This window comes from Scyliorhinus canicula, chromosome 17 (genome assembly GCF_902713615.1).
Source record: "Scyliorhinus canicula chromosome 17, sScyCan1.1, whole genome shotgun sequence".
NCBI classification, from domain to species: domain Eukaryota; kingdom Metazoa; phylum Chordata; class Chondrichthyes; order Carcharhiniformes; family Scyliorhinidae; genus Scyliorhinus; species Scyliorhinus canicula.
Genome location: NC_052162.1, coordinates 129,622,249 through 129,648,673, shown reverse-complemented (window position 1 = coordinate 129,648,673; position 26,425 = coordinate 129,622,249). Strand labels below are relative to the sequence as shown.

The 26,425-nt window shown below is 51.3% G+C and overlaps 1 protein-coding gene across 1 annotated transcript in view; it reads right to left on the bottom strand.

The window, feature by feature from the left end:
- parp2 (poly (ADP-ribose) polymerase 2) overlaps positions 1-26,425 on the bottom strand; it is a 50,820-nt gene that overhangs the window by 11,546 nt on the left and 12,849 nt on the right. The window contains exons 8-15 of the mRNA XM_038775644.1: positions 26,151-26,247; positions 22,235-22,310; positions 21,128-21,239; positions 13,022-13,166; positions 6,971-7,109; positions 5,181-5,244; positions 3,544-3,678; positions 1,316-1,443 (exon numbers count right to left, since the gene is read on the bottom strand). Of these exons, the coding sequence (XP_038631572.1) occupies positions 1,316-1,443; positions 3,544-3,678; positions 5,181-5,244; positions 6,971-7,109; positions 13,022-13,166; positions 21,128-21,239; positions 22,235-22,310; positions 26,151-26,247 (896 nt within the window). The remainder of the gene's footprint in view (positions 1-1,315; positions 1,444-3,543; positions 3,679-5,180; positions 5,245-6,970; positions 7,110-13,021; positions 13,167-21,127; positions 21,240-22,234; positions 22,311-26,150; positions 26,248-26,425) is intronic.

The following is a 26,425-nucleotide window of genomic DNA, read 5'->3' as shown; positions in this document are numbered from 1 at the left end:
CGAGAGATAGGAGACTGAGAGACACCAGTCAGTGTACAGATATCTCCCTGAGAGAGAGGGGACTGAGAGACACCAGTCAGTGTACAGATATCTCCCTGAGAGAGAGGGGACTGAGAGACACCAGTCAGTGTACAGATATCTCCCTGAGAGAGAGGGGACTGAGAGACACCAGTCAGTGTACAGATATCTCCCTGAGAGAGAGAGGGGGGATTGAGAGACACCAGTCAGTGTACAGATATCTCCCTGAGAGAGAGGGGACTGAGAGACACCAGTCAGTGTACAGACATCTCCCTGAGAGAGAGGGGGCTGAGAGACACCAGTCAGTGTACAGATATCTCCCTGAGAGAGGGGACTGAGTCAGTGTACAGATATCGCCCTGAGAGAGAGAGAGAGGGGACTGAGAGACACCAGTCAGTGTACAGATATCTCCCTGAGAGAGAGAGGGGACTGAGAGACACCAGTCAGTGTACAGATATCTCCCTGAGAGAGAGGGGACTGAGAGACACCAGTCAGTGTACAGATATCTCCCTGAGAGAGAGGGGACTGAGACACACCAGTCAGTGTACAGATATCTCCCTGAGAGAGAGAGGGGACTGAGAGACACCAGTCAGTGTACAGATATCTCCCTGAGAGAGAGAGGACTGAGAGACACCAGTCAGTGTACAGATATCTCCCTGTGGGAGAGAGGGGACAGAGAGACACCAGTCAGTGTACAGATATCTCCCTGAGAGAGAGGGGACTGAGAGACACCAGTCAGTGTACAGATATATCCCTGAGAGAGAAGGGACTGAGAGACACCAGTCAGTGTACAGATATCTCCCTGAGAGAGAGGGGACTGAGAGACACCAGTCAGTGTACAGATATATCCCTGAGAGAGGGGGGACTGAGAGACACCAGTCAGTGTACAGATATCTCCCTGAGAGAGGGGACTGAGAAGCACCAGTCTGTGTACAGATATCTCCCTGAGAGAGAGGGGCTGAGAGACACCAGTCAGTGTACAGATATCTCCCTGAGAGAGAGGGGACTGAGAGACACCAGTCAGTGTACAGATATCTCCCTGAGAGAGAGGGGACTGAGAGACACCAGTCAGTGTACAGATATCTCCCTGAGAGAGAGGGGACTGAGAGACACCAGTCAGTGTACAGATATCTCCCTGAGAGAGGGGACTGAGCGACACCAGTCAGTGTACAGATATCTCCCTGAGAGAGAGGGGACTGAGAGACACCAGTCAGTGTACAGATATCTCCCTGAGAGAGAGAGGACTGGTATATGGGTTCCCACTGTCTGACCTCAGTGATTCAGGTGTGTTACCCACCTGTTATCCAGGTCAGTGCGGAACAAATCGCCCTCTCCCTCCTTCTCCATGTCGAAGACCTCCAGCAGTTTCATGGTGTAGTCCTGGTGAGTGGAGGCATGGGTGGACTGCAGATATTTCTCGATGACCTGAGAAGGATTAGAGATTGGTGAGAGGTGAACAAATAGTGAGTTTGTCGGTAGCTGTAATTGACGGTCTCCCCCAACTCGAAAGAAATTTGTTGCAGAGGGAGCTTTACTCTGTATCTAACCCTGTGCTGTACCTGCCCTGGGAGTGTTTGATGAGGACAGTGTAGAGGGAGCTTTACTCTGTATCCAACCCCGTGCTGTACCTGTCCTGGGAGTGTTTGATGGGGACAGTGTAGAGGGAGCTTTACTCTGTATCTAACCCTGTGCTGTACCTGCCCTGGGAGTGTTTGATGAGGACAGTGTAGAGGGAGCTTTACTCTGTATCCAACCCCGTACTGTACCTGTCCTGGGAGTGTTTGATGGAGACAGTGTAGAGGGAGCTTTCCTCTGTATCTAACCCCGTGCTGTACGTCCTGGGAGTGTTTGATGGGGACAGTGTAGAGGGAGCTTTACTCTGTATATAACCCCGTGCTGTACCTGTCCTGGGAGTGTTTGATGGGGACAGTGTAGAGGGAGCTTTACTCTGTATCTAACCCCGTGTTGTACCTGTCCTGGGAGTGTTTGATGGGGACAGTGTGGAGGGAGCTTTACTCTGTATCTAACCCCGTGCTGTACCTGTCCTGGGAGTGTTTGATGGGGACAGTGTAGAGGGAGCTTTACTCTGTATCTAACCCCCTGCTGTACCTGTCCTGGGAGTGTTTAATGGGGACAGTGTAGAGGGAGCTTTACTCTGTATCTAACCCTGTGCTGTACCTGCCCTGGGAGTGTTTGATGAGGACAGTGTAGAGGGAGCTTTACTCTGTATCCAACCCCGTACTGTACCTGTCCTGGGAGTGTTTGATGGGGACAGTGTAGAGGGAGCTTTCCTCTGTATCTAACCCCGTGCTGTACGTCCTGGGAGTGTTTGATGGGGACAGTGTAGAGGGAGCTTTACTCTGTATATAACCCCGTGCTGTACCTGTCCTGGGAGTGTTTGATGGGGACAGTGTAGAGGGAGCTTTACTCTGTATCTAACCCCGTGTTGTACCTGTCCTGGGAGTGTTTGATGGGGACAGTGTGGAGGGAGCTTTACTCTGTATCTAACCCCGTGCTGTACCTGTCCTGGGAGTGTTTGATGGGGACAGTGTAGAGGGAGCTTTACTCTGTATCTAACCCCGTGCTGTACCTGTCCTGAGACTGTTTGATGGGGACAGTGTAGAGGGAGCTTTCCTCTGTATCTAACCCCGTGCTGTACGTCCTGGGAGTGTTTGATGGGGACAGTGTAGAGGGAGCTTTACTCTGTATATAACCCCGTGCTGTACCTGTCCTGGGAGTGTTTGATGGGGACAGTGTAGAGGGAGCTTTACTCTGTATCTAACCCCGTGTTGTACCTGTCCTGGGAGTGTTTGATGGGGACAGTGTGGAGGGAGCTTTACTCTGTATCTAACCCCGTGCTGTACCTGTCCTGGGAGTGTTTGATGGGGACAGTGTAGAGGGAGCTTTACTCTGTATCTAACCCCGTGCTGTACCTGTCCTGAGACTGTTTGATGGGGACAGTGTAGAGGGAGCTTTACTCTGTATCTAACCCCGTGCTGTACCTATCCTGGGAGTGTTTGATGGGGACAGTGTAGAGAGAGCTTTACTCTGTATCTAACCCTGTGCTGTACCTGTCCTGGGAGTGTTTGATGGGGGACAGTGTAGAGGGAGCTTTACTCTGCATCTAACCCCGTGCTGTACCTGCCCTGGGAGTGTTTGATGGGGACAGTGTAGAGGGAGCTTTACTCTGTATCTAACCCCGTGCTGTACCTGTCCTGGGAGTGTTTGATGGGGACAGTGTAGAGGGAGCTTTACTCTGTATCTAACCCCGTGCTGTACCTGTCCTGAGACTGTTTGATGGGGACAGTGTAGAGGGAGCTTTACTCTGTATCTAACCCCGTGCTGTACCTATCCTGGGAGTGTTTGATGGGGACAGTGTAGAGGGAGCTTTACTCTGTATCTAACCCTGTGCTGTACCTGTCCTGGGAGTGTTTGAGTGTTTTCTGTCTCAGTGTGTGAACATCCCCCCCTCCCTCAATACCTCTTCAAACATTCCACCTTTTCACAGGGGTTTGGGCCACAGACCTTGAATTGCTGTGCGGTGTGCTCCAGCGGCTGAAGGCTGCATTGCAGGGAGTGATACTGTCGGTCCAGTGGATTCTCTGTACTCTTCAGGTCCGATTTCACCACTTTGATGGCAACCTCAATGTCACTCAGCGCCTGAAAGCACAATGGAGGGAGGCGGGGGGAGACCATGACAAATAGGAAAGGATCCGGCCCTTCATCCCTTCGAGCCTGCTCCGCCATTTAATAAGACGTGGCTGATCTAACACACGCTCGCTCCACTGTCCTGATTTCTCTCCGGAGCCCTTCATCGCCCAATTGGTTAGAAACCTGTCGATCGCGGCCTCGAAGTTGTTCAAGGACTCAGCGTCCACAGCTTCCTAATGACAATAATCTTTATTTGTGTCACAAGTAGGCTGACATTAACACTGCAATGAAGTTACTGTGAGAATCCCCCAGTCGCCACATTCCGGCGCCTGTCCGGGTCACAGAGGGAGAATTCAGAATGTCCAATTCACCTCACAGCACGTCTTTCGGGACTTGTGGGAGGAAACCGGAGCACCCGGAGGAAACCCACGCAGACACGGGGAGAACGTGCAGACTCCACACAGACAGTGACCCAAGCCGGGAATCGAACCTGGGACCCTGGCGCTGTGAAGCCTCAGTGCTAACCACTGTGCCGCCGAAACATTCACTGCTCTTTGAGGGAGGAAATTCTTCCTGCAATCGTTCTTAAATGAGAGCCCCCTTATGGCAGACAGGGTTGGGGCGTGAGTGAAGGGAAGGAGGGAGGGAGGAAAGGAGGGAGGGAGGGAGGGGGGAGGGGGAGGGGAGAGAGGGCGGGAGGGAAGGGGAGAGGGCGGGAGGGAAAGGGAGAGGGCGGGAGGGAAGGGGAGAGGGCGGGAGGGAAGGGGAGAGGGCGGGAGGGAAGGGGAGAGGGCGGGAGGGAAGGGGAGAGGGCGGGAGGGAAGGGGAGAGGGCGGGAGGGAAGGGGAGAGGGCGGGAGGGAAGGGGAGAGGGCGGGAGGGAAGGGGAGAGGGCGGGAGGGAAGGGGAGAGGGCGGGAGGGAAGGGGAGAGGGCGGGAGGGAAGGGGAGAGGGCGGGAGGGAAGGGGAGAGGGCGGGAGGGAAGGGGAGAGGGCGGGAGGGAAGGGGAGAGGGCGGGAGGGAAGGGGAGAGGGCGGGAGGGAAGGGGAGAGGGCGGGAGGAAAGGGGAGAGGGCGGGAGGAAAGCGGAGAGGGCGGGAGGAAAGCGGAGAGGGAGGGAGGAAAGCGGAGAGGGAGGGAGGAAAGGGGAGAGGGAGGGAGGAAAGGGGAGAGGGCGGGAGGGAAGGATAGAGGGAGGGAAGGATGGGGGGGAGACACAGGCTGGCCGATGGGGAGGTAGAGACAGACAGAAAGCCCGGCAGAAAGAGGGAGGCAATCCGCTGGTGGTGGAACTGGTGGGTTGACATAGAATGGAGGATGGTTCACAGATCAATGGAGTAACAATAACAGTAGGCAGCCCTTATCCACTCTCCACGGTAGGAGAGATGATGCCTCCCTCCGATATCTGTCTCTCATCAATAATCCCCCCTGCCTCCCGCCCACCTGCTGTCACGCCACGAGCAGCGTCTTGTCCACTGTGGTGGACAAATAGTCCAGTAACTGTAAAGGTTACCTCCAGAAGTTCCATTTTCTCCTGCAGCTCCTTCTTGCTTTTGATCAAAGGAGGGGTCTTCAGCCTTTTGGGGCAAGGATGGAGAATACATTAATGATCAAGGGGTCTGTGGCATAGATCATTCACAGATACACAGAAGATAGGAGCAGGAGGAGGCCTTTTGGCCCTTCGAGCCTGCTCCGCCATTCATCACGATCATGGCTGATCAGCCAACTCAATAGCCTAATCCTGCTTTCTCCCCATAGCCTTTGATCCCATTCTCCCCAAGTGCTATATCCAGCCGCCTCTTGAATATATTCAACGTTTTAGCATCAACCACTTACTGCGGTAATGAATTCCAAAGGCTCACCACTCCGTGTGAAGAAATGTCTCCTTATCTCTGTCCGAAAGCATAGAATCTACGGTGCAGAGGGAGGCCATTCGACCCATCGAGTCTGCACCGGCTCTTGGAAAGAGCACCCTACCCAAGGTCAACACCCTATCCCGATAACCCAGTAACCCCACCCAACACGAAGGGCAATTTTGGTCCTGCATGTCTTTGGGCGGGGGGGGGTGAGACCCGGGGCAAATGGACAGTGACCCGGAGCTGGGATCGAACCGGGTCCTCGGTGTCGTGAGACGGCAGAGCTAACCACTGCGTCACCGTGCCACCCATTGTTGCCCATTCCTAACTTCCCTCTTGAACACAGTGTGGGCTCGCTCGGCTACATCAGAGAGGGGGGGGCAGTTGTTTAACATGAATTTAGAGTACCCAATTCATTTTTTCCAATTAAGGGGCAATTTAGCGTGGCCAATCCACCTACCCTGCACATCTCTGGGCTGTGAGAGCGTAACCCATGCAAACACGGGGAGGATGTGCAAACTCCACACGGACAGCGACCCCAGAGCCAGGATCGAATCTAGAACCTCAGCGCCTTGAGGCAGCAGGGCTAACCACTGCGCCACCATGCAGCCGGGTTTGGGGGGGGGGGGGGGGGGGGTGTGTAGTTAATAGTCAACCACATTGCTGCGTGGGGGGGGGGGGGGGGGGCAGACCGGGTACGGACATCAATGAACCAGGTTTGTTTTTTTTAACACAACAATTGATGATACACGTCATGGTCACCATTGTTGAGATTAGGGGCAATTGGTGGGATTTTCAACCAGTGATTGGTGGGATTTGAAAAATGAAAATCGCTTATTGTCACGAGTCGGCTTCAATGAAGTTACTGTGAAAAGCCCCGAGTCGCCACATTCCGCCGCCTGTTCGGGGAGGCTGGTACGGGAATCGAACCGTGCTGCTGGCCTGCCTTGGTTTGCTTTCAAAGCCAGTGATTTAGCCCAGTGTGCTAAACAGCCATATTGAACCAGTATTCCCACCCCCCCCCACCCCCCCACCGCTGTACATCATCTCCCATGAATAATAATACCACTCGAGGAGCACTGCGTGAGGGTGCATGGGCATTACTACATTTGTGTTGGCAGGCGAAAGTTGGATGCGGGGGTTTTCTGTGCCCGTGTGGACCAGTGCACATGGGTATCAGCGGTCACAATCCTGGCCCTCCCTCCCTGACAGCACTGTGGGTGTTACCCACACCACACAGGGACTGCAGCCGGTTCAAGATGGCGGCTCACCCACCACCTTCTCAAGGGGCAACAAATGTCGGGGCCATACCAGCAACGCAAATTGGCTGTCACGCCACACCCGCTGAGGGGCCTGGAATGAATATTGCAAAAGGCTTCTTTTGCTGCTCAACCATCCCGAGGAGTGACTCGAAGACCTCCCCTCCCGCCTTGTGCAGTGCCCTTACCCGAAGTCGTGAGGGATCCTGGTGTAGAACTCGTTACAAGCCTCAACCAAAGCTTTCCCGGTCATGTTGCGGTTAATACAGCTTTCGATCTTCTGCAGGGAGATGTAGCCAGCTTTAATCTGAGCAGTGGTCAGTTTACCTGCAGAGTGAGGTGCCAGAGGAAGACAAGACATCAAATTAGCCAAATAAATTGGGCCAAGCTAGGCTGGTGTTTATATAAATGACAGGCAATCTCACTGAAATGTATAGGTTTCTGATGGGTCTTGATAGGATGGACACTATCAACATCCTGGGGGCTACTATTGACCAGAAACTGAACTGGACCAGCCATATAAATACTGTGGCTGCAAGGGCAGGTCAGAGGCTGGGAATCCTACAGAGAGTAACTCCCCCCAAAGCCTGTCCACCATCTACAAGGCACAAGTCAGGAGTGTGATGGGATACTCTCCACTTACCTGGGTGAGTGCGGCTCCGACAACACTCGAGAAGCTCGACACCATCCAGGACAAAGCAGCCCCGCTTTGATCGGCACCCCATCCACAAACATTCACTCCCCCCACCACCGACGCACAGCGGCAGCAGTGTGTGTACCATCTACAAGATGCACCGCAGCCACTCACCAAGGCTCCTTCGACAGCACCTTCCAAACCCACCACCTCTACCATCTAGAAGGACAAGGGGGCAGCAGACACATGGGGAACTCCACCACCTGCAAGTTCCCCCCCCTCCGAGCCCCACACTCACCATCCTGACTGGGAAATATATCGGCCGTTCCTTCACTGTCGCTGGGTCACAATCCTGGCCCTCCCTCCCTGACAGCACTGCGGGTGTTACCCACACCACACAGGGACTGCAGCCGGTTCAAGATGGCGGCTCACCCCTCCACCTTCTCATGGGGCAATTAGGGACGGGCAACAAATGCTGAGCTCGGCCAGCGATGGCCCACCCCCCGGGGAAGAATCAAAGAAAAGATTGATTTCCCTGGTTGGGGAAATCTAAGACGTCACAGCATTCCCGACTTAAGTCACCGTCTGTGCAGAGTCTGCACGTTCTCTGTGTCTGCGTGGGTTTCCTCCGGGTGCTCCGGTTTCCTCCCACAAGTCCCGAAAGACGTGCTGTGAGGTGAATTGGACATTCTGAATTCTCTCTCTGTGACCCGGACAGGCTCCGGAATGTGGCGACTGGGGGGATTCTCACAGTAACTTCATTGCAGTGTTAATGTCAGCCTACTTGTGACAATAAAGATCATTATATTATACCAAATCATTACGGGGCAGGAGGCCATTTGGCCCATCCAGTCTGCACTGGCTGTCCAAACAAGCATCATGACTGAGTGCCGTTCCCATGCCTTGAACCCTGTAACCCCCCCCCACCAGCACATCGTTTATAATGAAGTTATAATGTTTGTAATAATGAAGAGGGCTAATGCCCTCTTGGAGGCAAGAGTCCCAGGATGTGGAGGCGGCCATTTTGGGAGCCAGCTGAGGAGAAATTTCTTCACTCAGAGGGTTGTGAATCTTTGGAATTCTCCACTCCAACAGGGTTGCGAACACTCCATTGTTGAAGGCTCTTCAAGGCCAGGACGAACAGATTTTCGGTCTCTCTTGGGGGGACCGAGGGATATGTGCAGCGGGCAGGAAAGAGGAGTTAATGCCAAAGGTCAACGAATGGCAGAGCAGGCTCGCTAGGCCACATGGCCTACCCCAGCTCCAACGGTGCATGCTCTTCGTCCTCGCCCTCCAGGGCCAGATCGCCCAGGGTTACCGCAAGTGGTATTACAGTCCCAGACCAGACCCCAACAGTGACTCGGATACTGGATAGAAACCTCAATAGTTTATTTTAATTTTGTAAGACTGTGGAAAGGATACCTCACTCCAGGAGTGATTACTCTAAGAAATAGGGATGTGGTTACATTAAAATCAACTTTATTACTGCCAAAGTATTAAAATACCTTGAACATCACACTAGAAAATAGCTTACACGTACCCCTTAAGCAATACTACTCAATACAATACTCTTAATTGCGATCTTTATTCCCACTTAAACATGAAGAAAATATAATATCTCAGCTCTCAATCCACCTTAAATACCCATGGCACAGAGGAATACTTGCCTTACAGTTATTCTTTGAGAAAGAGAAATCGCTTGACACTGCTTTAAAGACAAGGGCTGGGATTCTCCCCTACCTGGCGGGGTGGGGAATTCTGGCGTGTTGGAGTGGCGTCAACCACTCCGGCGTAGGGCCACCCCAAAGGTGCGGAGAATAAGCCCTCATCTTGAGGGGCTAGGCCCGTGCCGGAGTGGTTACCGCTCCGCCGGCTGGCGTGAAAGGCCTTTGGCACCACGCCAGTTGGGGCCAAAAGGACTTCGCCAGCCGGTGTAAGTCCGCACATGCGCCGGAGCGTCAGCGGACATCATCCCGGCGCATGCGCAGGGGAAGGGGTTCTCTTCCCCCTCCGCCATGGTGAAGGCCATGACGGAGGCGGAAGAAAAAGAATGCCCCCATGGCACAGGCCCACCAGCCGATCGGTGGGCCCCGATCGCGGGCCAGGCCACCGTGGGGGCACCGCCCCCCCCCCCCCAAAGTCAGTTCGCCCCGCGCCCCCCCCCCAAAGTCAGATCGCCCCGTGCGCCCCCCCCCCCCCCCCCAAGTCAGATCGCCCCCCCCCCCCCCCCCCCCCCGCCCCCCAGGACCCCGGAGCCTGCCTGTGGCGCCAATCCCGCCGGTCAGGTAGGTGATTTAAACCACGCTGGCGGGAGAGACCTGTCAGTGGCGGGACTTTGGGGGGAGGGATTCAGGACAGGGCAGGGGCGGGATTGACGTCGGCCCCGGGCGATTCTCCGACCCCCGGGGGGGGTTGGAGAATTCCACCCAAGATCTGACTCCTGTCAGACCTATGCAGAAACTCAGGCTGTGTGTCTTCAGGGTCCAGGGTCCCAGGTTCGATTCCCGGCTGGGTCACTGTCTGTGTGGAGTCTGCACGTCCTCCCTGTGTGTGCGTGGGTTTCCTCCGGGTGCTCCGGTTTCCTCCCACAGTCCAAAGATGTGCGGGTTAGGTGGATTGGCCATGCTAAATTGCCCGTAGTGTAAGGTTAATGGGGGGATTGTTGGGTTACGGGTATACAGGTTACGTGGGTTTAAGTAGGGTGATCATTGCTCGGCACAACATCGAGGGCCGAAGGGCCTGTTCTGTGCTGTACTGTTCTATGTTCTATGTTCTAAAAGCTGTTTCTCAGGTTGGTTTCAATTCCCCTCAAGTTTGCACTGCTTTAAAGACTCTTAATCTCTCTTTTTTTTTTAAATTAAGGGGCAATTTAGCTTGGTCAATCCACCTACCCTGCGCACCCCTGGGTCCTGGGGGTGAGACTCACGCAGACACGGGGAGAATGTGCAAAGTCCTCACGGACAGCGACCCGGGGCGCCGGGGATCGAACCCATGTCCTTGGCGCCGCGAGGCAGCAATGCTGACCTCTGCACCGCCCCTGCCGCCGTTAACCTCTTTATAACTAAACTGCAGAGAGCAAAACAGGACTTGCGATCCCAGCTTCATCCGGAACAGAACTGAAACCGAAAAATGTTTTCTCAAAAAGCCTTAGCTCCACCCAGCAATGACATCACCTCACCACACTGAAAACGGATCAACCCCCCCCCCCCCCCCCACCCCCAGGGAATCCCCTTAATTAAAACAAAACTGCGTAAGCTCAATCTTTGGACGATGGCTAATTACACCCCGACTTCTAAAATATGCTTGCCTCCCAAACTAGGATTTCTTTCAAAACAGAACTGCAGCAGTCAAACACACTGTGACACAGGCTACCTTACTGTGCTAAATACCTATAATGCATCGGAAATTCCCGACATTCACCACAGTGTAAACTTTCTCACCGCCAGACATGGGTTCGAGGGCAGCGGGTTGGGAGTATAGTCACAGCCTTGTTGAGACCTGGCCGACACCCCCACAGATCAGGGCGTCAAGGTCTGTCCCTCTTTCACGGGACTGGAAAAGAAACTCAAGCCCAGTCCCCCCCCCCCCCCCCTCCCCCCGTCAGGTGGCCGTAAAAGACCCTTCAAGCAGTTGGCGGAGAACAGGCAGCCCATTCCCACGCTCGTGTGCTGGGGTCAATACTTATGCCTCCACTTTATTTGCAAGTGACATTTGAACTGTATTGGGTTACTCAACTGGAGTTAGTCGCAGGTATAGATGGTAAGTTCACGTTTTTAACTTTTATTTAAGAACTGTTTAAATAACAGTATTTTCTTTCTACGTTAGTGTGGTTAATTCTGTGTTTGAATAGCTAAGGTGTGGTATTGTGCGAAGCAAATAATGGCATGATGGGAAAACTAGTCAAGTTCCTTGGGACAATTAAATTTAAACTGACTTCGCATAACCTAAGGCACAGATACAAGCAGCCAAGGTCAACTTGACCCGAGAACTGGCTGACTCTAAACTCGGATAAGGCGCGTTCGTCATGAGACCAGAGCAGTCTAAATATATACGATAAGCTAAAAACTTGTCTCTTTCGGTACCATAAAAAGTTTGCTCCATTTCTTAAAACATGCACCAAAAGACAAGATAATGATATGAGACCCCGAGTCCTCTAAAGGTCAGCAAGGTGACGCCATTGTAATGATTATTACTTATCTTTTACTTTTGATCAAATTCCTGACCAAGCTGTATTCATGTTATCTTGATCCTATAATGTATAAAAATCGTCTTATTCTTTTGTGATATCGCAGACTTGGAAGGGAACCAGCAGTTTGTACTTGACTGCCTTCCGACTTCAAGTCTCAGCCATACTGCTAGCAGTTGTAGTCCGTAAATAAAGCTTAGTTTTGCTTACCTAACGAATCATGTTTGAATCTTTCTATCACAGTCCAGAAGCGGGGAAAATATTGACTACGACAAAGGCTTTACTCTTTGGAGCGGAGGAGGATGCGGGGCGACTTAATAGAGGTTTATAAGATGATGAGGGGGATAGGTAGAGTGGACGCTCAGAGACTATTTCCTCGGGTGGATGTAGCTATTACAAGGGGGCAGAACTATAAGGTTTGGGGTGGGAGATATAGGAGGGATGTCCAAGATAGGTTCTTTACTCAGAGAGTGGTTAGAGTGTGGAATGGACTGCCTGCTGTGATAGTGAAGTCGGACACTTTAGGAACTTTCAAGCGGTTATTGGATAGGCACATGGAGCACACCAGAATGACAGGGAGTGGGCTAGCTTGATCTTGGTTTCAGACAAGGCTCGGCACAACATCGAGGGCCGAAGGGCCTGTTCTGTGCTATACTGTTCTATGTTGAACGTCATAAAATACAAACAGACCGCCCGGCCATTACTCTGTCGCTGCCCGCGGGAGTTCGCAGTGCGGAAAAATAGCCGGCACTTCAACAAAGTTGGCAGAAATTATTCCCTTGGCTGCAAAGCACTTTGGCTGCCCCGAGGCTGTTACAGGAGCTTACATATATCTCATTTCAGAACAGGAAGAGCAGGTCTGGCAGCTCCTGCGGACGGAGAAACAGGTCCACCAACCTGCAGAAAAAATGTTAGCTCAGATTTTGGCACTCGGGATCGGTCAAGGCCTGACAAACAATGGGATGATGTCCAACGGGACTGAATGGGAAGGGGTTTGGGTCCATTGGGATTGTGTACAGTGGGAGTGAATGGGAAGGGGTTTGGGTCCATTGGGATTGTGTGCAGTGGGAGTGAATGGGAAGGGGTTTGTGTCCATTGGGATTGTGTACAGTGGGAGTGAATGGGAAGGGGTTTGGGTCCATTGGGATTGTGTCCAGTGGGAGTGATTGGGAAGGGGTTTGGGTCCATTGGGATTGTGTACAGTGGGAGTGAATGGGAAGGGGTTTGGGTCCATTGGGATTGTGTCCAGTGGGAGTGAATGGGAAGGGGATTGGGTCCATTGGGATTGTGTACAGTGGGAGTGAATGGGAAGGGGTTTGGGTCTCTCAAGGCAAAAAATATTGATGACCCCATTCAGACAAGGCCAAGCACCTCTACGTGTGTCGCATTACATGCTGAGGTCCACATCCTCGCCCTTACCTAGTGGAGCCTTCTTGGTGTCATACTTCATCTGTAGCACCATCTCCTCCATTGCCTGAATGTTGCAGATCAGCTCCATGAGCTCCTGGACCTGACGGTCCAGCTTCGACTCCACGTTGGGGGCCTTGGCCGCTTCCCCAAGCTCCTGAAACGCAGACACATTCATCAGGTGTCAGTCAGTCGGCACAGCGAAACCCACACTGCTCCTTCGCGTCAGACTTGCAACGTGGGCCGGGAGAGCACTAAAACTGTCCGCATCGCTTCCTCCCATAATCACTCAGCAACTTTCAGAGTCAAAGGGGAGGCCATTCTGTCCCTCTCGTCCCATCCTGGCCCTCATGAGAGAGAAACCCCCGCCCATCACACAGCCCTGGGAACTTCCCCTTTTGGAAGCCTCGATTGAACCCGCCTCTCTCGCACCCACCAGGTAATCTCCTTGGCCTTCGTTGCTTCTTTTTCCCCCCAAACACCTTAAATCTGCCAAACCCCAGGATTCTCAACCCTTCCACCAATGCAAACGGTTTCCCCACTCTGTGTAAAAATCGCAGAAAGGATCCACTGGAATTGTACCGGGTTTGAGGAGCTTCATTTAAAAAAGGAGAGGTTGGATATAATGACAGGGAAGGCACAGAATGGAGGAAGGAGGTCCGATTGTTTAACTTTTGAGAGAAACAGGAAACAAACACTGAGCAAGAAAAAGTATGTGGGGAAATGTGGGAAGCATAATTTCTTTAAAAAATGTATTTACAAGAAGCTGGCTTTGTTGGCTATAGGAACCAGCATTTTTTCGTCTGTCCCTAATTTCCCCTTGAGGAGGTGGTGGGTGAGTCGCCATCTTGAACCGGCTGCAGTCCCTGTGTGGTGTGGGTAACACCCACAGTGCTGTCAGGGAGGGAGGGCCAGGATTGTGACCCAGCGACAGTGAAGGAATGGCCGATATATTTCCCAGTCAGGATGGTGAGTGTGGGGCTCGGAGGGGGAACTTGCAGGTGGTGGAGTTCCCCATGTGTCTGCTGCCCCCTTGTCCTTCTAGATGGTAGAGGTGGTGGGTTTGGAAGGTGCTGTGGAAGGAGCCTTAGATTTTCATAAAATTTACAGTGCAGAAGGAGGCCATTCGACCCAGCAAGTCTGCACCGGCTCTTAGAAAGAGCACCCTACTTAAGCTCACCCCTCCACCCTATCCCCGTAACCCCAACTCACCTTTTGGGACACTAAGGGCAATTTTGGACACTAAGGGCAATTTATCACGGCCAATCCACCTAACCTGCACGTCTTTGGACTGTGGGAGGAAACCGGAGCACCCGGAGGAAACCCACGCAGACACGGGGAGAATGCGCAGACTCCGGCACGTGCAGACCATGACCCAAGCCGAGAATCGAACCTGGGACCCTGGAGCCGTGAAGCAACCGTGCCAACCACTGTGCCACCGGGCTGCCTGGCTGAAAGAAGCCGCACGGCTGGAGTCTATTCAGAGGTACTATCGCAGAGGAAAAGAAGTTACTGACCACCGTCAAAGGCAGGCAGGCACTGCCGGACCTTTCCGCAGATGAGATCCTTCACCAATTAAAGGAGTATATAGTGCAACAGTTTGACTTATCCAAAACCTGTACAGAGATTGAGGAAAAGTACAGTACCCCCCAAAGGACAATGGTCCTTTGAAGATATTAAAAGAATCTGAGGGGGAAACTACCCGGATGAAAAACAAAGACCGAACCAAATGGTCCCGAGTCGTTATGGGTCAGGTTCGGCAGCCAAACAAAATTCCGAGTCAATCCCAACATGATCCCGCACTGACCGCTGCGAAAGAACAGTTGAAGGCAGTAAGCAAACAATTAAAAGGGGAAAAACTTAAATTGGAAAAGTTCGAAGTCGAAGTAAAAGATGTCAAGTCAGAAGTTAAGAAACTTGTATCAAACAGCAAGGCAATTCGGCGACAAACATTCTCCCCGTGTTTGCGTGGGTTTCGTCCCACCTCCCCGCCAACGCAAAGATGTGCAGGATAGGTGGATTGGCCACGCTACATTGCTCCTCAAATGGAAAAAATGAGTTGGGTACTCTAAATTTATTGGATAAAAAGACCAAGACAGAAGAAACCATCGACCCCATGGGTACAAGAACAACTAGAGCTAAACACGCCCAGTGTTTTCAGCATGTCCCCGTGGGAAAATTGACAAATGGTCTAAAGAATTGCCAAATCCCAAGAAAGTGGGAAGGATAATTTGGGAACAGTTATAACGTTTAAAAAGCATTCACACTCTCCACCCATTGGATGGAGTACAGATCCAGACGGTAACGGCACAGGAACAGGCCCTTTGGCTCTCCAAGCCTGTACCAGTCATATTACCACCCTTGGCCAAAACCCTGAAGAACGAAGAGCAAAACAGCACAGGACAGGGCCCTTCAAGCCGGGAAGAGATTGAGTCAAGAGGTTTGAATCGCACTTGGGGACGGTGATCAGGAATTACGGGCAGTTGTTTGTCACTATGACGATGGGCGATCAAGATGTAGACTGTCTCATGGACACGGGAGCTGAATTAACATGTTGACCCCCAAGCTACAAAAGCTCTTTACCTATAGATGGCTAGATACAAGTTGCCTATGGGGTTGAGAATTAAGCTCAACCCATGCCCATTGGACTTGGCCCACACAAATTGACCATATCTATGTGGGTGGGCCCAGTGGGACAAGCTCTCTTGGGAACGGATGTACCAACTCAATTGAATTCCTCAGTGCATTTTGAAGATGGCCAAGTCACATGCAGAAGGATGTTGAAAGACCACCCAATCTAGGCCAAAGATAAGAATGATTGCGGCCTACTCCAGATGGATCCGGCATCATTTACTGGGGCGGCACCACCGTGCACCAAACAGTATCCCATCAGCCCACCCACCATTGCTGGCATCTTGCCAGTTTCCCAACAGCTAGAGGAGCAAGGAGTCCCAGTAAAAACACACTGTTCCTCTAACAGCCCTGTAGGGGCAGTACGGAAACCCATGGAATTTGAAACTCAAACATGCAATAATGAGCACAGGAAGAAAACATCCCGTGTTCCAATTATTCCAACAATCATTCCAAGCCTACTTTGAGGATTGGGAGGGAAGAACACATTATGCATGCGGGCTGCACGGTAGCATTGTGGTTAGCACAATTGCTTCACAGCTCCAGGGTCCCAGGTTCGATTCCCGGCTTGGGTCACTGTCTGTGCGGAGTCTGCACGTCCTCCCCGTGTGTGCGTGGGTTTCCTCCGGGTGCTCCGGTTTCCTCCCACAGTCCAAAGATGTGCAGGTTAGGTGGATTGGCCGTGCTAAATTGCCCTTAGTGTCCAAAATTGCCCTTCGTGTTCGGTGGGGTTACTGGGTTATGGGGATAGGATGGGGATGTGGACCTTGGGTAGGGTGCTCTTTCCAAGAGCTGGTGCAGACTCGATGGGCCGAATGGCCTCCGTCTGCACTGTAAATTCTCTGCATCATATTGAAAGAAAAAACTTTGGGGTTCAAATAATCGTAAACCAATTCATTCCATAATTTCAGACACCTTTGCCTAATTAACATGGCTCTGATATTACACAGCATGTATTGCAAACAGGCACACGGTCATCTCATTATAGATGCTTGTTGTAAAAGGTCATTATAATACTGACAGTTACTTAGGCAACTAATGTTCCGCTTTCTAGGATCCTTAGCCAGTTTTGTGCTCGAATCGGTGTTGTTCAATATATTAGCTATGTGACTAATCGCATTTGCTTTGTAAAATTAAAAATTAATAAGCATTGCCTTTTGGCATGTACTCTCAATACTTATTTCACATGGTTCATGTTGGTGCACTTTGACCCTTCTGTCCAATTGTTGGTAAAATGGCGAATCGGAAAGCAGAATACGATTGTATTTTGATCATAGAAAATACGCCTGATATACAGTAACCTGCACAATATAGGTAAAGGTGTTTCCTACTAATAGTCAGTCATGTGACACCACTTAAGCACTGTCACCATGACAGCGGTTTTGACTGAACAACACTTCTAAATTAAGCTTGCCTGACAGAGCAATAACTGACGTAGACAAGAAGAGGCTACAATTCAGCAATAAGTTGAAATTAAATGAAATGTAAATCACTTATTGTCATGAGTAGGCGTCAATGAAGTTACTGTGAAAAGCCCCTAGTCGCCACATTCCGGCGCCTGTTCGGGGAGGCCGGTACGGGGAATTGAACCGTGCTGCTGGCCTGCCTTGGTCTGCTTTCAAAGCCAGCGATTTAGCCCTGTGGCAGAAAAACAGCAGGTCTTGATGGGGCCAAGGGAAATAAGTCAGCATCTTGCCCCTCAACCCTACACCATCAATCTGGTTGGCTGCTAGACTGGAATTGGAAGGAAATTAGGGCGGTCATTAGATTTGGAAGTTTGCTCCGGAAAGAATCAGTCCCTGCCGGAGAGACGGCAAAACTGGAGGAAAAGGTTCCAATCAGCCTTGCCTTCCTTCTTTAAGACATTGCTTAACCCTGCCTCTCTGACTAAGCTTGTGGTCCCTGCCCTAATATTTCCTTATATGGTTCAATGTCAAATCTGTTTGTTAATGCTACCACAAAGCCCCTTGAGACATTCTATTCTGAAACACCATCTCTGGTTTCAAATTATGTGAACTCTGAACCTTGCAGATGATACAAAGATATTGCAGATGATAGAAAGATCTGCTGCGGGACAGGTAGTGTTCAGGAAGCAGGGAGGCTGCAGAAGGACCTGGACAAGCAAGGACAGTGGGCAAAGAAGTGGCAGATGGAATACAACGTGCAAAAGTGTGAGGTTGCGCACTTTGGGAGGAAGAATGGAGGCATAGGCTATTTTCTAAATGGGAAAAGCTCAGGAAACCAGAAGCACAAAGGGACTTGGGTGCCCTTGTTCACGATTCTCTTAAGGTTAACGTGCAGGTTCAGTCGGCAGTTAGGAAGGCAAATGCAATTCATGTGAAAATGAAAATCGCTTATTGTCACGAGTAGGCTTCAATGAAGTTACTGTGAAAAGCCCCTAGTCGCCACATTCCGGCGCCTGTCCGGGGAGGCTGGTATGGGAATCGAACCGTGCTGCTGGCCTGCTTTAAAAGCCAGCGATTTAGCCTGGTGAGCTAATAGAGCATTCATGTCGAGAGGGTGAGAATACAATAGCAGGGATGTACTTCTGAGGCTATGTAAGGCTCTGGTCACACCCCATTTGGAGCATTGTGAGCAGTTTTGGGCCCCAAATCTAAGGAAGGATATGCTGGCCTTGGAAAGGGTCCAGGGGAGTTTCACAAGAATGATCCCTGGAATGAAGACCTTGTCATTCGAGGAACGGTTGAGGACTCTGGGTTTGTACTCGTTGGAGTTCAGAAGGATGAGGAGGGAATCTTAATGAAACTGACAGGATCCTGAGAGGCCTAGATGAGAGTGGACGCAGAGAGGATATTTCGACAAGAACCTCCGGCTGAAGGGACGATCCTTTAAAAATTAGATGAGGAGGAATTTCTTCAGCCAGAGGGTGGTGAATCTGTGGAAGTCTTTGCCGCAGTAGCTGTGGAGGCCAAATCACTGATTGTCTTGATTGATAGGGGGATCAGGGGCTATGGGGAGAAGGCAGGAGAATGGGGGTGGGAAACAGATCAGCCATGATTGAATAGCGAAGCAGACTCGATGGACCGAGTGGCCTAATTCTGCTCCTATGTCTTATGGTCTTATAGGTTATCCGCTTTGGTAATGAAAATAGGGAGGGAAATTATTATTTGAATGGGTGTAAATTGAGAGATGTGCATCAGTCGCTGAAAATAAGTGCGCAGGTACAGCAGGCAGTAAAGTGGGCAAATGGTATAAAATGAAATGAAATGAAAATCGCTTATTGTCACAAGTAGGCTTAGAACATAGAACATAGAACAGTACAGCACAGAACAGGCCCTTCGGCCCTCAATGTTGTGCCGAGCCATGATCACCCTACTCAAACCCACGTATCCACCCTGTACCCGTAACCCAACAACCCCCCCTTAACCTTACTTTTTTATTAGGACACTACGGGCAATTTAGCATGGCCAATCCACCTAACCCGCACATCTTTGGACTGTGGGAGGAAACCGGAGCACCCGGAGGAAACCCACGCACACAGGGGGAGGACGTGCAGACTCCACACAGACAGTGACCCAGCCGGGAACTGAACCTGGGACCCTGGAGCTGTGAAGCATTTATGCTAACCACCCATGCTACCCGGCTTCAAATGAAGTTACTGTGAAAAGCCCCTAGTCGCCACATTCCAGCACCTGTTCGGGGAGGCTGGTACGGGAATTGAACCGTGCTGCTGGCCTGCCTTGGTCTGCTTTCAAAGCCAGCGATTCAGCCCAGTGTGCTAAACCAGCCCCTGTTGGTCTTCATAGCGAGAAGATTTGAGTACAAGAATAGGGATGTTTTACTGTATTTGTAGGGCATTGGTGAGGCCACACCTGGAGTATTGTGAGCAGTTTTGGTGTCCTTATCTGAGGAAGGATGTTGTTGCTATGGAGGGAGTGCAGCAAAGGTTTGCCAGGCTGATTCCTGGGATGGTGGGACTGTCATATGAGGAGAGTCTAAGTCGGGTAGGATGGAGTTTAGAAGAGTGAGTTATAGAAACTGGGTATGGAGATAGTGGGAAGGACTCTGGATCGATGCACTAGACAGGGCGAACTCCACCTCCACGTGGGCAGGGCTGAGCCTAACGCAGCTAAAGGTGGTGCACAGGGCGCACTTAACCAGGACAAGAATGAACGGATTCTTCCTGGAGGCGGAGGATAAATGTGAACGATGCCCGGCCAACCACACCCACATGTTCTGGTCTTGTCAAGTACTGGACCGCCTTTTTTGAGGCCATGCCCAGGGTTGTGGGGATGAGGGTGGAGCCGTGCCCACTAGTGGTGGTCTTCAGGGTATCGGGAGAGCCAGAGCCTCTTCACAGGGAGAGGGACAGAAACCCGTGCCGTTGCCTCTCTGACCGCCCGCCAAAGACTCCTGCTCGGCTGGCGATCGGCAGCGCCATCCAAGGCTGCAGGCTGGCTGACTGATCGGGCAACGTTTAGGGGCTGGTTTAGCACACTCAGCTAAATCGCTGGCTTTTAAAGCAGGCCAGCAGCACGGTTCGATTCCCGTACCAGCCTCCCCGAACAGGCGCCGGAATGTGGCGACTAGGGGCTTTTCACAGTAACTTCATTGAAGCCTACTCGTGACAATAAGCGATTTTCATTTCATTTCATTTTCAAATTGGAGAAAATAAAATACACCATCCGTGGGATCAGCGGAAAGCTTCCACAACGCATGGAGGCTATTCACCAGCCTGTTCCGAGACGTGTTTATAGTTAACAGCCAATAAGCAAAGAAGGGGGGGGATGGAGAAACAAAATTCAATGGAAGGAAGATAGGAAGGGGGAAGAGAGGCCAAGGGGAACACAGGGCAAGCACAAAAGTGGAAATTGGAAGGGTCAAAGGGCAAGAGCGCAGCCGGCAGGGGCGACAACGGCGGGGCCATACCACGCCGAGCTGATGCCAAGCACCCCCCCCCCCCCCCCCCCATAGCTCTGCGTGAGTGGCTGCGGTGCATCTTGTAGATGGTACACACACTGCTGCCGCTGTGCGTCGGTGGTGGAGGGAGTGAATGTTTGTGGATGGGGTGCTGATCAAAGCGGGGCTGCTTTGTCCTGGATGGTGTCGAGCTTCTCGAGTGTTGTCGGAGCCGCACTCATCCAGGCAAGTGGAGACTATCCCATCACACCCCTGACTTGTGCCTTGGAGATGGGGGACAGGCTTTAGTGGAGTGAGGAGGTGACTGACTAGCCACAGGATTCCCAGCCTCTGGTCTACTTTGGTAACCACAGTATTTATGGCCCAGTTTGCTTCCTGGTCAACTTCCCACTTGTCAGCCAATGGGGATGCAGGTGGTGACTAGACAGCTTTCAAAGCGCGGGCACATCAGCAGGAGGAGCCGAATGGCCTCCTTCCTGTGCTGCATCACCCGCCAACTGATAAGAGACCCCATCGCCCCCAACCCACCAACGCGTTGGGAAACGCAGTGGAGATTGCAAACGTGCCGACACTATGTGCGGACAGTCGAACACCACAGCCACTCACCTTGTCGGCAGGAGCATCACCGCTGTAATCCCGGCTCAATATGTCATACTTGCCGGCAACTTTCTCAAAGAACGCTCTCATGGACCAATCGTTCTTCGTCTTGTCGAGGAATCTGAGGGGGACAAGAGGGGACAACAATTCAGCTGCGACACAGCTCAGCAGAAATACTCCCTTCCCCACCGCCCACCACACCGAGCCGGACGCCAGGCTCAGTGAGCAGCTTGGCCGTTCCTCCAGGTCGCATCACAACCTCTGGGGAGGTTCCTGTGGCAAAGGAGGATTGAGTTCTGAACCTGCCGTGGACCAACAGCTGGGACAGTGTAGAAAAGCTTTACTCTGTATCTAACCCCGTGCTGTACCTGTCCTGGGAGTGTTTGATGGGGACAGTGTAGAGGGAGCTTTACTCTGTATCTAACCCCGTGCTGTACCTGTCCTGGGAGTGTTTGATGGGGACAGTGTAGAGGGAGCTTTACTCTGTATCTAACCCCGTGCTGTACCTGTCCTGGGAGTGTTTGATGGGGACAGTGTAGAGGGAGCTTTACTCTGTATCTAACCCTGTGCTGTACCTGTCCTGGGAGTGTTTAATGGGGATAGTGCAGAGGGAGCTTTACTCTGTATCTAACCCCTTGCTGTACCTGTCCTGGGAGTGTTTGATGGGGACAGTGTAGAGGAAGCTTTACTCTGTATCTAACCCCGTGCTGTACCTGTCCTGGGAGTGTTTGATGGGGACAGTGTAGAGGGAGCTTTACTCTGTATCTAACCCCTTGCTGTACCTGTCCTGGGAGTGTTTGATGGGGACAGTGTAGAGGGAGCTTTACTCTGTATCTAACCCCGTGCTGTACCTGTCCTGGGAGTGTTTGATGGGGACAGTGTAGAGGGAGCTTTACTCTGTATCTAACCCCTTGCTGTACCTGTCCTGGGAGTGTTTGATGGGGACAGTGTAGAGGGAGCCAAGTTCTGTGCCAGGCCCAGGAGGGAGGTGTTTATTACTATCGCGACGTGGCTCCCGATCTTGGAGGCCACAGTGCGCTTACCGCCACGGATTTCAGCAAATTCTTGGCCACTTCTTAAAAACAATCAATTGAAAAGTAGCCTTATTTCACGTACTTCTTCTCAAAGATTTCCTTGGCTTTATCCAGATCAGTTCCACACGAGATCAGGTTGTTTTGTCCGGCCTTCCCAACTGAACAGGGAACAAGGTGAGAAAATATCAGCCTGAGAATGAGGCCTCTGATGGTATCGTGCCCCTTATTCCACCTTAAACCCCCCCCCCCCCCCATCAATCGATACCCCCCCACCCCACTCCCAGTTCTGGATTTCCCACAGGAGGAAACATCCTTTCCACGTCCATCTTGTCGCGACCGATCGGGATTTTATTTACTTCAACCACGTCATCCCTAGGGCCAAGATCATCTAACGCTTCCTTGTCAGACAACCCGCTCATCCCAGGTATTCATCTAGTTAAACATCCTCGGAACTGTCCCTGATGCATTTATCACCCTTCCTTAAATAAAGAGACCAGAACTGTGCATATTTAATACTTTATACACTTGATCAGGACCCTCCTTAACCCCCCCTCTCTGTCCCAGTTAATATTATATATCCTCAATCAGGACCCTCCTTAACCCCCTCTCTGTCCCAGTTAATATTTTATACCCTCGATCAGGACCCTCCTTAACCCCCCTCTCTGTCCCAGTTAATATTTTATACTCTCGATCGGGACCCTCCTTAACCCCCTCTCTGTCCCAGTTAATATTTTATACCCTCGATCAGGACCCTCCTTAACCCCCTCTCTGTCCCAGTTAATATGTTCCACCCTCGATCGGGACCCTCCTTAACCCCCCCCTCTGTCCCAGTTAATATTTTATATCCTCGATCAGGACCCTCCTTAACCCCCTCTCTGTCCCAGTTAATATTTTATACCCTCGATCGGGACCCTCCTTAACCCCCTCTCTGTCCCAGTTAATATTTTATTCCCTCGATCAGGACCCTCCTTAACCCCCTCTCTGTCCCAGTTAATATTTTATACCCTCGATCGGGACCCTCCTTAACCCCCCTCTCTGTCCCAGTTAATATTATATACCCTCGATCAGGACCCTCCTTAACCCCCGTCTCTGTCCCAGTTAATATTTTATACCCTCGATCGGGACCCTCCTTAACCCCCTTTCTGTCCCAGTTAATATTTTATACTCTCGATCGGGACCCTCCTTAACCCCCTCTCTGTCCCAGTTAATATTTTATACCCTCGATCAGGACCCTCCTTAACCCCCTCTCTGTCCCAGTTAATATTTTATACCCTCGATCGGGACCCTCCTTAACCTCCTCTCTTTCTCCCAGTTAATATTTTATACCCTCGATCGGGACCCTCCTTAACCCCCTCTCTGTCCCAGTTAATATTTTATACCCTCGATCAGGACCCTCCTTAACCCCCTCTCTGTCCCAGTTAATATTTTATACCCTCGATCGGGACCCTCCTTAACCCCCCTCTCTGTCCCAGTTAATATTTTATACCCTCGATCAGGACCCTCCTTAACCCCCTCTCTCTGCCCCAGTTAATATTTTATACCCTCGATCAGGACCCTCCTTAACCCTCCCTCTCTGTCCCAGTTAATATTTTATACCCTCGATCAGGACCCTCCTTAACCCCCCCCCCTCTCTGTCCCAGTTAATATTTTATACCCTCGATCAGGGCCCTCCTTAACCCCCCTCTCTGTCCCAGTTAATATTTTATACCCTCGATCGGGACCCTCATTAACCCCCTCTCTGTCCCAGTTAATATTTTATACCCTCGATCAGGGCCCTCCTTAACCCCCCTCTCTGTCCCAGTTAATATTTTATACCCTCGATCGGGACCCTCATTAACCCCCTCTCTGTCCCAGTTAATATTTTATACCCTCAATCGGGACCCTCCTTAACCCCCCTCTCTGTCCCAGTTAATATTTTATACCCTCGATCAGGACCCTCCTTAACCCTCCCTCTCTGTCCCAGTTAATATTTTATACCCTCGATCAGGACCCTCCTTAACCCCCTCTCTGTCCCAGTTAATATTTTATACTCTCGATCAGGACCCTCCTTAACCCCCTCTCTGCCCCAGTTAATATTTTATACCCTCGATCAGGACCCTCCTTAACCCCCTCTCTGTCCCAGTTAATATTTTATACCCTCGATCGGGACCCTCCTTAACCCCCCTCTCTGTCCCAGTTAATATTTTATACCCTCGATCAGGACCCTCCTTAACCCCCTCTCTCTGCCCCAGTTAATATTTTATACCCTCGATCAGGACCCTCCTTAACCCTCCCTCTCTGTCCCAGTTAATATTTTATACCCTCGATCAGGACCCTCCTTAACCCTCCCCCCTCTCTGTCCCAGTTAATATTTTATACCCTCGATCAGGGCCCTCCTTAACCCCCCTCTCTGTCCCAGTTAATATTTTATACCCTCGATCGGGACCCTCCTTAACCCCCCTCTCTGCCCCAGTTAATATTTTATACCCTCGATCAGGACCCTCCTTAACCCCCTCTCTGTCCCAGTTAATATTTTATACCCTCGATCAGGACCCTCCTTAACCCCCGTCTCTGTCCCAGTTAATATTTTATACCCTCGATCGGGACCCTCCTTAACCCCCTTTCTGTCCCAGTTAATATTTTATACTCTCGATCGGGACCCTCCTTAACCCCCTCTCTGTCCCAGTTAATATTTTATACCCTCGATCAGGACCCTCCTTAACCCCCTCTCTGTCCCAGTTAATATTTTATACCCTCGATCGGGACCCTCCTTAACCTCCTCTCTTTGTCCCAGTTAATATTTTATACCCTCGATCAGGACCCTCCTTAACCCCCTCTCTCTGCCCCAGTTAATATTTTATACCCTCGATCAGGACCCTCCTTAACCCCCCTCTCTGTCCCAGTTAATATTTTATACCCTCGATCGGGACCCTCATTAACCCCCTCTCTGTCCCAGTTAATATTTTATACCCTCGATCAGGGCCCTCCTTAACCCCCCTCTCTGTCCCAGTTAATATTTTATACCCTCGATCGGGACCCTCATTAACCCCCTCTCTGTCCCAGTTAATATTTTATACCCTCAATCGGGACCCTCCTTAACCCCCCTCTCTGTCCCAGTTAATATTTTATACCCTCGATCAGGACCCTCCTTAACCCTCCCTCTCTGTCCCAGTTAATATTTTATACCCTCGATCAGGACCCTCCTTAACCCCCTCTCTGTCCCAGTTAATATTTTATACTCTCGATCAGGACCCTCCTTAACCCCCTCTCTGCCCCAGTTAATATTTTATACCCTCGATCAGGACCCTCCTTAACCCCCTCTCTGTCCCAGTTAATATTTTATACCCTCGATCGGGACCCTCCTTAACCCCCCTCTCTGTCCCAGTTAATATTTTATACCCTCGATCAGGACCCTCCTTAACCCCCTCTCTCTGCCCCAGTTAATATTTTATACCCTCGATCGGGACCCTCCTTAACCCCCTCTCTGTCCCAGTTAATATTTTATACCCTGGATCAGGACCCTCCTTAACCCCCTCTCTGTCCCAGTTAATATTTTATACCCTCAATCAGGACCCTCCTTAACCCCCGTCTCTGTCCCAGTTAATATTTTATACCCTCGATCAGGACCCTCCTTAACCCCCTCTCTGTCCCAGTTAATATTTTATACCCTCAATCAGGACCCTCCTTAACCCCCTCTCTGTCCCAGTTAATATTTTATACCCTCAATCAGGACCCTCCTTAACCCCCTCTCTGTCCCAGTTAATATTTTATACCCTCGATCAGGACCCTCCTTAACCCCCCCCCCCCCTCTCTGTCCCAGTTAATATTTTATACCCTCGATCGGGACCCTCCTTAACCCCCCTCTCTGCCCCAGTTAATATTTTATACCCTCGATCGGGACCCTCCTTAACCCCCCTCTTTGCCCCAGTTAATATTTTATACCCTCGATCGGGACCCTCCTTAACCCCCTCTCTGTCCCAGTTAATAGGGGGGGGGGGGGAAAGAGAAGAGGTGCTCACCTCTGCCCCAGCGCAGCCAGACACTGAAATTTCTCTTTGCGTCATCTTCTAGTAGCTGAATGATGTAGTACTTGTTGTTGTTATGCTGCAGGTTCGTCTGCGGGAAGGAAGATGAGAGTACAGAATAACCGGCTCACCAGGCCTGGCATGGACCCATCATCGCCCGCCTTCCCTCCCCCGCATCCGGTGCTCGGCTGATCTACGCTGGCACCCAGTCCTGCCATCGTCTCCATTATAAAATTCATGTCCTCATTTGCAAATCCCTCTGCAGCTTC